Source organism: Pagrus pagrus (assembly GCF_965226575.1).
Source record: "Pagrus pagrus genome assembly, chromosome: 18".
Taxonomy (NCBI): Eukaryota; Metazoa; Chordata; class Actinopteri; order Spariformes; family Sparidae; genus Pagrus; species Pagrus pagrus.
In genome coordinates, this window is record NC_140202.1 from 2397834 (window position 1) to 2410382 (window position 12549).

At 41.3% G+C, this 12549-nt stretch overlaps 1 protein-coding gene across 1 annotated transcript; it reads right to left on the bottom strand.

Moving 5' to 3' along the window:
- Positions 1 to 991: 991 nt before the first annotated feature.
- On the bottom strand, positions 992 to 12535 carry LOC311273443 (V-type proton ATPase subunit C 1-B-like). The gene is made up of 13 exons (XM_084380520.1): positions 12390 to 12535; positions 11943 to 12136; positions 11311 to 11378; positions 7235 to 7320; positions 6359 to 6453; positions 5666 to 5757; positions 5485 to 5580; positions 5322 to 5390; positions 4483 to 4575; positions 4304 to 4391; positions 4121 to 4218; positions 3865 to 3994; positions 992 to 1411 (listed from the first exon to the last, which is right to left on the bottom strand). Exons 2-13 carry the CDS (start codon positions 12069 to 12071, stop codon positions 1322 to 1324), a joined length of 1134 nt encoding a protein of 377 aa, XP_084236646.1. The 5' UTR covers positions 12072 to 12136; positions 12390 to 12535; the 3' UTR covers positions 992 to 1321.
- Positions 12536 to 12549: the final 14 nt, after the last annotated feature.

The following is a 12549-nucleotide window of genomic DNA, read 5'->3' on the forward strand; positions in this document are numbered from 1 at the left end:
AGGGAGCTGGCTGCAGCAGCTGTCAGCACAGTCCATGGGAAGACTGTAGAGATTGTGGACGAGTATAAATACCTGGGCACAATCTTTGACTGCATGTTGAAATTTGCCTCCAAGACAGAGGAGATCCTTAGGAGATGCCAGCAGCGGCAGTATCTCCTGGGAAAACTCAACACGTTTGGGGTCAACAAAAACATCCTCCGGACATTTTATTACTCATTCATTGAGAGTGTAATCACATTCTCAATAGCCTGCTGGTTTCAGAGGAGAGGAGAACAACCTTTGTTCCCAGAGATATACAAATATACATACTTAACTACCTCAGTACCAACTTGCACCTTATGTGAATACTGCCTATATCTCTTTTTATTCTTTTTATTCTATTTATAGCTTTATATTTCTCTATTTTAATCTTATTTTTATTTTATTTTTTAATATTTTTTTTCACATATTTTTTATTTTTTAAACTAGCTGACTGTTCTGTGTTGTGTTGTATATCTGTTAAGTGTTGTGTTGTGTATAACTGCTCCACGTGCCTTGCCTTGAATTGCCCCCTGGGGACAAATAAAGTTTTTTGAATTTAATTGAATCTATACAGTTGCCACCCTCAGTTGAGCCCCTAGGACAGCCATAGTTGCAAAAACACCAGCAGAGCTGGGTGGAAACAAGGCGGGTCGGTGCCTGCTCAGGCCTGGGAGAGCTGACCAATCGGAGTGGAATAGAGGGTTCAGGAGGGGGTTCTTAAAGAGATAGGCACTAAATTGAAATGTCCAAATGGAGGATGAATCAAGCTACTGCCACAACTGACAGTATGAGAAAAAAAAAAAGCATTTTGAAGTTTTTTGAACATTAAAGCATTTAAACATTTTCTAGTATGGTTTTCTGGTAGACACCCAAAAGGAAAATATGACATATTTATATATAATATTACATTTACAATATTATACAGTACATGTTATTTTGAAAGAAACACAACATTTTTTTAGCTATTAAACATATATAAATGGTTTCAGAGTTCCATTTTCAGCACATCACAAAGAATAGTCCATGTGCATCTGATATGGTGGTGAAGAGGACCCGAAATCTGTCCACTGTACACCTGACGAGATTATTTACACAGCTGTCTAATGGAAGTTTGACATTTCTGGCTCAAGAGAAATGTTGAAAACATAAAAAAAGATATTCAAGGACAGTTTCTTCACTGTTTTATTCCAGAGTTGAGGGTCTCTATGTTCCTGGCTCTGACAGGTTTGGAACCATCCACCACATAAATGACAGGGCCCTCATTACTTGGTCACTGTGTGGGTCCTCTCTTTGCTGACCGCTAGCTGATCTCCAGCAGATTGGTATTGATATGGAAGCAGATGTAGGAGAAGTACTCCTGTTGACAGATTCCTGGGATGTCACTGCTGATCTGTTTGACAGAGGAAGACAGAAAAACAGACTCACACACATACCTTGAACCAGTTAAAACCAGTGATTGTACTGCAGGTGTGTTTGTGCTCCATTCAAATCAAGTTCTTTTCACAGGTGTTCACAGATTTGACAGCACCATTGCACAGTAGCCTGCAACTTCACACTTCTCACTGTAGTCTGGCTAGGACATGGATAAATGTGCATGTGACAGATGTCATTTCAAGTTGGCTGGAAAGCAGATAGAAGTAAAGCAAGTATTGTCAAATTCTCTAAAACTATCACCCTCAGTTCCTCTCTGAGTAAAATTGATTTCAATTGTTTTTTGCCTGAGCATTCTTATCTTATTCTTAGTATCTTGATAGTGAAGGCTTCTGTATTTTCAAGCCTTTAGGACACTGAATGTATGGATGAACTTACTATAGTGCTGTCTAAGGGGTTGCTTGTAGTAATGACCCACAAATAAGTGTCTGCATTTCCCCTCAATTCTACTGAGTCTTCATCTCATTGCTTTGGTTTTACAGTCCACAACTCTATTGCTTTGTTTCATTCTCAGTGCTCTTAACTTATTTCAACACTCAGCAGTCAACATTTTTAAGAATCTCTAATAGACACATTATGTCCCACACCAAAACAGACAAAGTTAGCAACTGGCTGTGAATATAGTGGAGCATTTAGCAGTTAAAGAGCCTGATATTACCCTCAGGAGTTGGTGGAGACTAAACATATAAAAGGAGAGTAAATATTGAACATGTACTATATTTTAAAGTGCCCTGTGGAGTTTTCCTTTGAACAAACAAAAGTTAAAAAGTTTACTTTTTTTTAGTAAAAAGTATAAATTCATTGTTAGTCACCAGAATACACTTCAAAATATACTTGAGGTCTAAAAATGTGTTTGCATTTGCAAAACATCTGCAAAGTCATTCTCAAATTTCTTTTCATTTCTTTTCTTTTTTTAATATGTGAAACCTGTATTATTTACATCCATATTATTTGCATTTTCTTTCTCTTTCCAGCCTTTGATGTTGTATTGATGTTACTGGAATAGTTTGAAACCATTGGCAGGACTGTGTATTGTGTCGTCTGCGTGCATGTGTGACGCAGTGTCGCCAACTCTGCGACACTTTGCTAGATTTAACAACTTTTCGACCCTCTGAGCAACTCTCTTTCTAAAAAGCAACTAGTGACAAATTCAGCTTCTTATTCAGATAGTCAGGGAAAAGGCAACAAATATACTCATATATTTTAATTTATTATGCATGTAATTTTTCATGCTGCTCAGAGTAAGCAGAAAGAGAGCGGTCCACGGCTTCTCTGCCATCAGCACTCGGGTCCCTCCCTCTTCTACTACACTGTGTTCTCCCTCCTTGAGTAGATTTTATTTTACTTCAAATATTTAATGTCCCTGTAGTGAGTTTGTGATTGTTTGGCTAAAGATTTCACTATCGACCTTTTATGCTGGCTGCAACCAAACAACCACTAAGCTTTGTGCAAGTGAATGCGCAATGATGTTATCAATATGCAAATGAGCGTATTATATCACCTAACGACTTTTCATTGAGCTCGGGACGAACTCATGAAAACTATTCCATTGTGCTACTACAGGTCAAGTATCAAAATTAAAAGTACTCATTATGCAGCAGAATGACCACTTTCATAATATTTAATATATTGTTATTGGCCATGTTATATTAAGATATATAGATATAAATTGTTTAGGAACATAAACAAAATTTAATAATTAAACATTTTTGATAAGGGTACTTTAAATTTGTTTACTTAAGAATTCTGACCAAGATATGTACTCAAAGGGACATTAAACAGTTAAAAAACTAACTTGTCAATGCTCTCTGCTGGACAATGTCACGGTTTCCAAATTGACCTCTACTTACCCATTGGCCGACATGTGTGCTAGCAGGGACATATCTGCAACAGGCTAATATTGGCAGAACAGCTTTAGCGAAGTTAATTTAGTGGAGTGACAAGTAACATATTTGCCTCTGGAATGTGCTGAAGTTAAGCCAAAGTACAGAGTGGCACAATATTATACAAGTAAAATATAAGTAAGTCAATATTGTACTTCTGTGCATACCTGTCCCCATTAAATGGCTAAAAGAATGAGAGTTTCTTCAGCATAGTTACGTTAATGGTTTTCCACTAATGGATATGCTGTAGCTTATAGGTCATAAAAAAACAGACATTTCCTACATTTAAATTAACATTCCATTATTAGTTTTAACTGTCATCATTTTACTCACAATTAGGTCACCTGAGTAAGTTCTGTTTGGATTATGAGATATGGTTGAAAGCTATGGTAACTGTAAAAGTAAGTGGACATCCATGTTCAAGAATTTGTACGTCTGAGTCTTCATGCTTCTTCTCCTGTGCTTTAGATGAAACATGACATAATCATAGGTGATGTTTGAAGCAGTGACAGTGGCTTTGGCCTCTTACATCTGTCTTGCTGGCAGTGGCAGTGGGGTCCAGATGCATGAACAGTGAGGAGAGCTCTTCTCTCAGTTTCTTTGAACGCTTCCTGTCTGTCTGCAGCAGAAGAGCCTGATAGTTCATTGGTAATCCGTACCTGGAGGGAGACATTATTATGAGCCATCTCACACATTGAGATCACAGGAAAATGAATACTTTCCTGCCACTTTTAATTAATATTGAGATGAAATGAGAGGAAATTACTGATTTTATCAGCACTGACCTGAGAGCTGATTCCACAAACACCCTCAATGCTTTCAAGTGGATCCAGGCAACAAACGCCTCACTGAAATTCACCTTCAGCCAGCGCACAAAGATTCCCTGAGGAAGAGACATGTAGATTTATAATCAACTACAACGCAGACACACATATGCAATACAACTATATGCATGGTGTATGCCTCACATATTGCTCCTTCTTGTGAACATTAAGCTGCTTAATCTCCTGCTGCCTCTTCTCCTCAAGATCAAAGCTGTACTCGCGCACGGTGAACCTGTGTGGATCATAGGCTACACTATGGTAATAGACACAGACAACACAGCTTTGAATTGATGTGGTATTTTCTGGCAATCCATCCTGCTTACTTGCTCTCCAGGGCTTTGGCTTTAAATTCACAAACAACTGTTTTGAAGAGTGTCACTGAGAAAACGCCTCCCTCTTTGTCCTCGTACAGCTTCCTGATGGTGGTCACACAAAATAACACCAGAAAATCAGAGCTACACATGACAGCATGTAGCAACAGGTCAAGCTGATGAGAAAGAGAAATTAAAGTAAACTATATTGCCAATGAGAGCTGCCTAATACTGATGTCCTATATTACTGCACTGTGATGCTAGACTAGATATCATACATTGTCCAGCTTAGATGGTTTGCTATATAGTTAAATTAAGCATTATCATATTAGCATCAATTAGGGATTAACGATACCAAAAACAGATACGATATCTGATATCATAACAATAAATAGTCACAAAATCGATAAAAGCTGGAGGGCTGGATTAGAACTCTTTCAACTGCAGTCTTTTTTTTTTTTTTTTACTTTCAAGTGTGTTTCTACCAGCTTGAAAATCCAATAACCCTTTTACATTTCATCTCTGACAGCACTTTTTAGTTCTTGGTCTGCTTCAGTTGTCAGTCTACAAAGTACTTTTCCTTGTAAGATATGCATGCTTACACATGCTTCTGGCATTATGTCATAAAGCATTCAAATATTAAAAACCTCAAGTGAAGATTGTTTTTTCCTTCCATGCTGCTGATCCAGGCCACAAAAACTCTTACTTTCTGCCAGTAATGGAACACCTGTGGTTACTTAGCCTGAACTTCGGGGGCTGAGAACAGGTACTGAGAGCTTTGCCGGTGCACTTGTACTAGGATCAAGTGGAGTGGCTTGTCTTACAGCCAAGAGTGCATTAAGGTAGCTCACCTGCTGGACCGCGGAACCACAAACTCTGACATAGATTCATAGGTCCTCTCCCATTGCAAGTAGCTCCCCCTGAGACCAAAAACATGTGCAGAAACACATTTAAACATACAGAACAACACATTAACACAAATACAAATGAAGATTAACATTGGTGGAAACTGACCTGGTCACTAGTACCAGTAGAGTGGTGAGATACTCTGAGAACACCATGTCCTCCTTCCTCACTATGTCATTCAAACTGCAAGTTTGCAGAGTCCCACTGGATAGAAAGACATGCCAGGTCAAACATCTCATAGTTTAAATAATGATCTGTTTTATCTTAAAATGTAACTGAGATCACTCACTCTTGTTTGTGTTTAAGGCTTTGCAAGCTTGTTTTCACACTGTTGTATGCCGCTGCTCTGGACTTTAACTCCGTCTCCACCTGGGAAACTTCCTGACACACATGCAGGTGTTAACATCACAGGAGTACATGTGATAACCTCAAAATGAGCCTGAGATAAGAAATCATATATTGAATATCTTTAATAACATTCAATGATTCTGCGTTTGTGCTGCTTGCATGAATATGCAAACAAATAATGCAAGTGTGATGTGGAAACTGAGAAAGACACTGAGAAAGACTTAACAGTGATAATGTCCAGAGGTTAAAATTATAAATACTTGCATATTCACATATTCTGGAATTTCATTTCAAAAGGAATAGCTGCCATTTTAGGATTTTGATGTGGCAATATTTCTTCTTTGCAAATATGTCAATACACACATTGGATATATATATATATTTTTTTTTGATATTTTTTTTTATGTCACTCAGAAATACGTCACAAAACTGCAGCTAAATACGCTCTAATTTCCGTATCACTGTGACTTTCATTGTTTCCTACGTCTCCCATCTTTATGTAAGTGCAGTAATACATTGCTTGAGTCCCCCTTTAAGGTAACTAAAACTGTTTAAACTTCTACTACTTAAACTACTTCATATCACTTATGTGACTTATGATATTACAATTACCCTCATTTTCATTAGTTTATACCTTGTTAATGATGTCTGCCAGGCTGGTGAGAGGCATAGCTGTGGGGTACTTGGCTTTGTCCCACTGAAACTTGGTCACGAAGCTCATCAGGTCCACTGAGAGACACACACAAGAAGTCAGAACCCAACTAGAAACCTCTAGAGCTGCAACCATTAATCGATTAGTTGTCACCTATTAAATTCATCACCAACTATTCTATTCAACTATTCTGATAATCGATTAAGTTTTCGACATCTGAAGACATCTTGACTTTTCCTATCATTTTCTGACATTTCATAGATCAAACAACTAATTGATTAATTGAGAAAAGAATCCACAGATGACAATGATTGACAATGAAAATAATAATTAGTTGCAGCGCTGTACACCACAAATTGCACAACTGTAAAGGCAGACCATCACGCAGTGCAGTGGAACAGTCATGTCAATGTCATTCATGAAATACGAGGACAAAATCACTGTAAAAATGCAGGGAGATACACAGCACTGCACACGACACACAAAGAGCAAATAGCCAGCAGATGCAATACCCTTCAGAGACTTGAGGTATGATTTCAGGGGTGACAGGACGGCTCTCTGACTCGTGCCGTGGTCTGATAGTGAAAAGTGGTCAAAGACAGTGGTTAGCCTGATTTGTGTTGAGGAGCTGTTGAGCTGTTGCTACTACTACTACTGCAGTCATACAGGGAGGGACCAGTGTAGGCTGTGAACGTTTGTGTGGGAGTGGATGTTTGTGTGTGTACATGGATATGGACCTCAGTTTAAGTATCTATTAGTCTCATTCGAATGTGCATGTCGCCTGGGGCTTCTATGCACTTATTTAATGAGTAACCTCTGACTTAACCTCTGATGTGTGTGTGACTGTGTGTGACTCACCTCCATTGGCCAAGGCATTTTCCAGCACTTTGTCACTGGCCTGCTCCATCACCTCCCTCATACACTGATATGTTTTTTTAATCACACTGACGAGTCAACAGAAAAAAATATCATTATCACAGAGGTGCTTCAACATTGTTTATTCATGTATTTTATATGTTATATATTTAGTCACAATGGTGATAATTGATTTGCCCCTTTTCTGGAAATCTTTTTCTGCAAATTATTTTGTTAGTGACACTGAAACCCACAATGAATTACTGTTTTAATTTGGAATAGGGGATTTATTTAAGAGAGATTCAGAAAACAATGGCCCAACTGAATAAAAAACTAGTCTGGACAAAATTGCAATACAAGATCTGTCTGGTTTGAGCTCCCTAGTAGTGTTGTCACAATACTGGGATTTCTAACTTTGATACAATACCTTAAAAAATATCGATACTCAATGTTCAAAACCACAGGGGAAAATTGACACAACAATGCAGACATAAAATGTTATATTTTCATTAAAAGTGTACTGTGTTTTAAGAACAACAACTGCTAACTTAATTTGCTTCTGGAGGAGAGGAAAGTGAAAAAATGCAGCTTGTACTGGTGAATTGATACTGTGAAAAATGAGTATTGAAACTCTTTCAAATAGTTGAACTGTTATGCATCAGTATTTCGATATTTTTGACAACACTATTCCCAAGGCCACACTTGCATAACAAGCATATAAAGACTTATACTTAAAAATATATTGTAATATATTAAAAATACATTATATGGAAGGAGTCCATTTATATTTGACAATACATGCCAATATATTGTCATTTTGCTTCAAGAATATATTACATTACATAATTAATGTACATTTTGATAATAGATTGGTAATATATGCTGATGTGTATTTAAAATCTATGACTTAAAATATTACTGTGTATTACTTGATAATTTATTATATATATATATTTGGAAAATATATGATAATATTTTTTATAATGTATGAAAAATAGGAATAATTGGTATTTTTGTCAATATATAAAGGGTATATAATTTCATACATTCAATAATACATTGCCAGTGCATTATTAAACATATTTTTCAATACATATGAAAATTATACTTTGGAACACTTCATAATAAACATCACTGATAAATGGTACATTTATTTGCTAATTAAACTTTAGTTTATATTCAGTTGACTGTTGACAAACAACAGTGACAAACAAAATTACAACGAGGAATTTCACGTCGCCCGGAATGGCGTCACCGGGGCCCCACCCTGGAGCCAGGCCCGGGGCTGGGGCTCGCAGGCGAGCGCCTGGTGGCTGGGTCTTTGCCCACGGGACCCGGCCGGGCACAGCCCGAAAGAGCAACGTGGGCCCGCCCTCCCGTAGGCCCACCACCCGCAGGAGGGTTCAGAAGGGGCAGGTGCGGTGTGTTTTGGGTGGCTGTCCTGGGCGGATGCCCCGGCAAACCAATCCCCGGACGGTGACTCTAGCCATGGGGACATGGAATGTCACCTCGCTGGGGGGGAAAGAGCCTGAGCTAGTGCAGGAGGTTGAGCGCTACCGACTAGAGATAGTCGGGCTCACCTCCACGCACAGTCTGGGCTCTGGAACCCAACTCCTTGAGAGGGGCTGGACTCTCTTCTACTCTGGAGTTGCCCGCGGAGAGAGGCGGCGAGCTGGTGTGGGCTTGCTCATAGCTCCCCAGCTCAGCCGCCATGTGTTGGAGTTTTCCCCGGTGAACGAGAGGGCCGTTTCCCTGCGCCTTCGGGTCGGGGATAGGTCTCTCACTGTTGTTTCGGCCCACGGGCCAAACGGCAGTGCAGAGTACCCGGCCTTCTTGGAGTCCCTGGGAGGAGTACTGGAGAGTGTTCCAACCAGGGACTCCATCGTTCTGCTGGGGGACTTAAACGCTCACGTGGGCGACGACAGTGTTACCTGGAGGGGTGTGATTGGGAGGAACGGCCTCCCCGACCTGAACCCGAGCGGTGTTCTGTTGTTGGACTTCTGTGCTAGTCATAGTTTGTCCATAACGAACACCATGTTCAAGCATAAGGGTGTCCATCAGTGCACGTGGCACCAGGACACCCTAGGCCGGAGGTCAATGATCGACTTTATGGTCGTGTCATCTGACCTCAGGCCGTATGTCTTGGACACTCGGGTGAAGAGAGGGGCTGAACTGTCAACTGATCACCACCTGGTGGTGAGTCGATCCGCTGGCAGGGGAGGAAGCTGGATAGACTTGGCAGACCTAAACGTACTGTGAGGGTCTGCTGGGAACATCTGGTGGAACCCTCTGTCAGGTAGGCCTTCAACTCCCACCTCTGGGAGAGCTTTGACCAGATCCCGAGGGAGGCTGGGGACATTGAGTCTCCGCTTCCATTGTTGACGCGGCCGTCCGAAGCTGTGGCCGTAAGATCTCTGGTGCCTGTCGTGGCGGCAATCCACGAACTCGGTGGTGGACACCGAAAGTAAGGGATGCTGTCAAGCTGAAGAAGGAGTCCTATCGAGCCTGGTTGGCTCAGGGGACTCCTGAGGCAGCTGACGGGTACCGGCAGGCCAGGCGTGCTGCAGCGCGGGCGGTCGCGGAAGCAAAGGTTCGGGCCTGGGAAAGGTTCGGGGAGGCCATGGAGGAGGACTACCGGTCGGGCTCGAGGAAATTCTGGCAAACCATCCGGCGCCTCAGGAAGGGAAAGCAGCTCCTTCGAGCCAGGACCTCCAGCATGTTCTGGGGCGGTTTGCAGCCGAGTGTGAAGCAGCTGGGATGAGAATCAGCACCTCAGGCCATGGTTCCCGACCGGAAAAAGGTGGCTTGCTCCCTCTGGGTTGGGGGAGAGATCCTGCCTCAAGTGGAGGAGTTCAAGTATCTTGGGGTCTTGTTCACGAGTGGGGGAAGGATGGAACGTGAGATTGATAGGCGGATCGGTGCGGAAGCCGCAGTAATGCGGTCGTTGTATCGGTCTGTCGTGGTGAAGAGAGAGCTGAGCCGCAAGGCGAAGCTCTCGATTTACCGGTCAATCTACGTTCCTACCCTCACTTATGGTCACGAACTTTGGGTCGTGACCGAAAGAATAAGATCCCGGATACAAGCGGCCGAAATGAGTTTCCTTCGCAGGGTGGCGGGGTGCTCCCTTAGAGATAGGGTGAGGAGCTCCGCCACACGGGAGGAGCTCGGAGTAGAGCCGCTGCTCCTCCACATCGAGAGGAGCCAGCTGAGGTGACTCGGGCATCTGTATCGGATGCCCCATGGACGCCTCCCTCGGGAGGTGTTCCAGGCATGCCACACCGGGGGGAGGAGACCCCGAGGAAGACCCAGGACACGCTGGAGTGACTATGTCGCCCGGCTGTCCTGGGAACACCTTGGGATCCTCCCGGAAGAGCTGGAGGAAGTGTCCGGGGAGAGGGAAGTCTGGGTGTCCCTGCTCAGGCAGCTGCCGGATAAGCGGAAGAAAATGGATGGATGGATGGATGTTGACAAACAATAAAATGCTTTATAAACCATTTATTAAGTAATTGTTAAAGTTTAGAAACATTAGTTGCAAATTCACTATAAACAATTGCTTGACAAATACTTTATAAATCATTTCATTGTTTGTATACAGTGAAATAATGAAGGTTATTATAAAGTGTTAACTGACACAAATTTCAAAAATAAGCCTGTGTCAACTCTGCATATCAGTGTAATATGTAATTACAATCTGAAATATTATCATAATACTGTTAAGTTGAGACGAATAATGGAAAAAAAAAAACTATAATGTTAATATATTAGATCTGCATATATGGTAAATATATTTTTTGTTGCATAAGGGCAAATAGGCTTTAACATTCCCACTTACACCCTGTCAGCTCCAATACACCAACAATGAATTTAAAATCAGGAGGGAAAACTAACCGTCATCTGCCCCTGACCATCAATTAATCATGGCGCACACAAGCTCAGAGTTACAAGTCCTAATTAAGGACAAAGCTGCACATTAAGCTACAAACATGCAATGACCATTGAGACAAAGATGTTTTTGTGTGAATGAACAGAGCATGAGCAATATATTCAGTCTGGTTCATCATTCTTCTTCACATTTTCACCTTTCAGTCAGTGTGTCGAGCTTGCAGAGATCATCTGAGACGATGAGCAGAGTGTCCAGTATTCCCACCTGAGGTCAGAGCATAGACAGCACAGTTAGTGTTACTGTGGCTGATGCATCAACCAATTTTACATTATAATGAGCTCATATCATTAAGCACGGGTCTATGTGTATTATAACTTGAAAACGTACTGGCTTTTAAGATTCAGTGCTAGGATGTCCACATATCACAGTCAAGATCCCTTTTAAATGATTTTTATGGTTAATCTCTCTAAAAAATGGAAAAAGTGCTGTTAAAACGTGATTCCTGACAGCCAAGGTGAAAATTGATCACGTTGAGTGAAATGGGTCAGATGGAAATTTTGCCTCAAACTGTAGAGAGCAACCTGAGCCTTTCTGCCTTCACCAGAGAAGGACACCAAACACCATGACCCTCCTAAACTTCACTCTACTGTACTGCTGTGAACATACAACTTATGCACACATACAATTAATTAGTTCTTCATTAGTGACAATGTTGTTGTCACAGGCCAAGAGGAGAGGCTCTTCCATAACTGGTTCTTCTATCCATATTTACTCTGTATACTTCACTTGGGTCACTTTAACCCTCGGGGCAGATGATATTAACCTCACCTTGAGTTCTGGAATGGAGAACCTGCAGCAGGTGGCCAGGTTGGTTTTGGCAGTGGTGCGTTTGAGTTTCTCTACACTGGTTAAACTGGTCTTGTCCAGAGGGACAGAAATCAACCACAAGTCTGTCATGACTCTTCACATGGAGACCTCCAGTCAAAATCCTCCCCACAATAACAGGCTTTGGCACTAAAAGACTGTGACCAGAGCAAACAAATATACAATAACATGAAGTCTATCATTAAATGTACGCATACAGTCTTTCATAATAAGCTGCCTTTGTAAAATTACATTTAGGTTAATGATATAACACCTGTTTATATTATTCTGGTTCTGTTTCCACTTAATTAACGAGTGTCCAATGATGAACATTTTCCCTGGTCATGGCCAAATCAAGTCAATTAAAATAAACTATGAAAAGAAATGTTCTTTAAAGTCAGGTATTCCTACCGTCAGGTTATCTTCATGACCGTCCGCTGAGCGTTAGGAGAGTGTGAGCAGCTGCTCCACCTGAGACTGACTGACAGCCGACTGTCTCCCAGGAGCACAGGCAGCTGATACATCACTCAGGTGGTTTAAGCAAGTACTAAAAATGGCTGACTTTCAATTT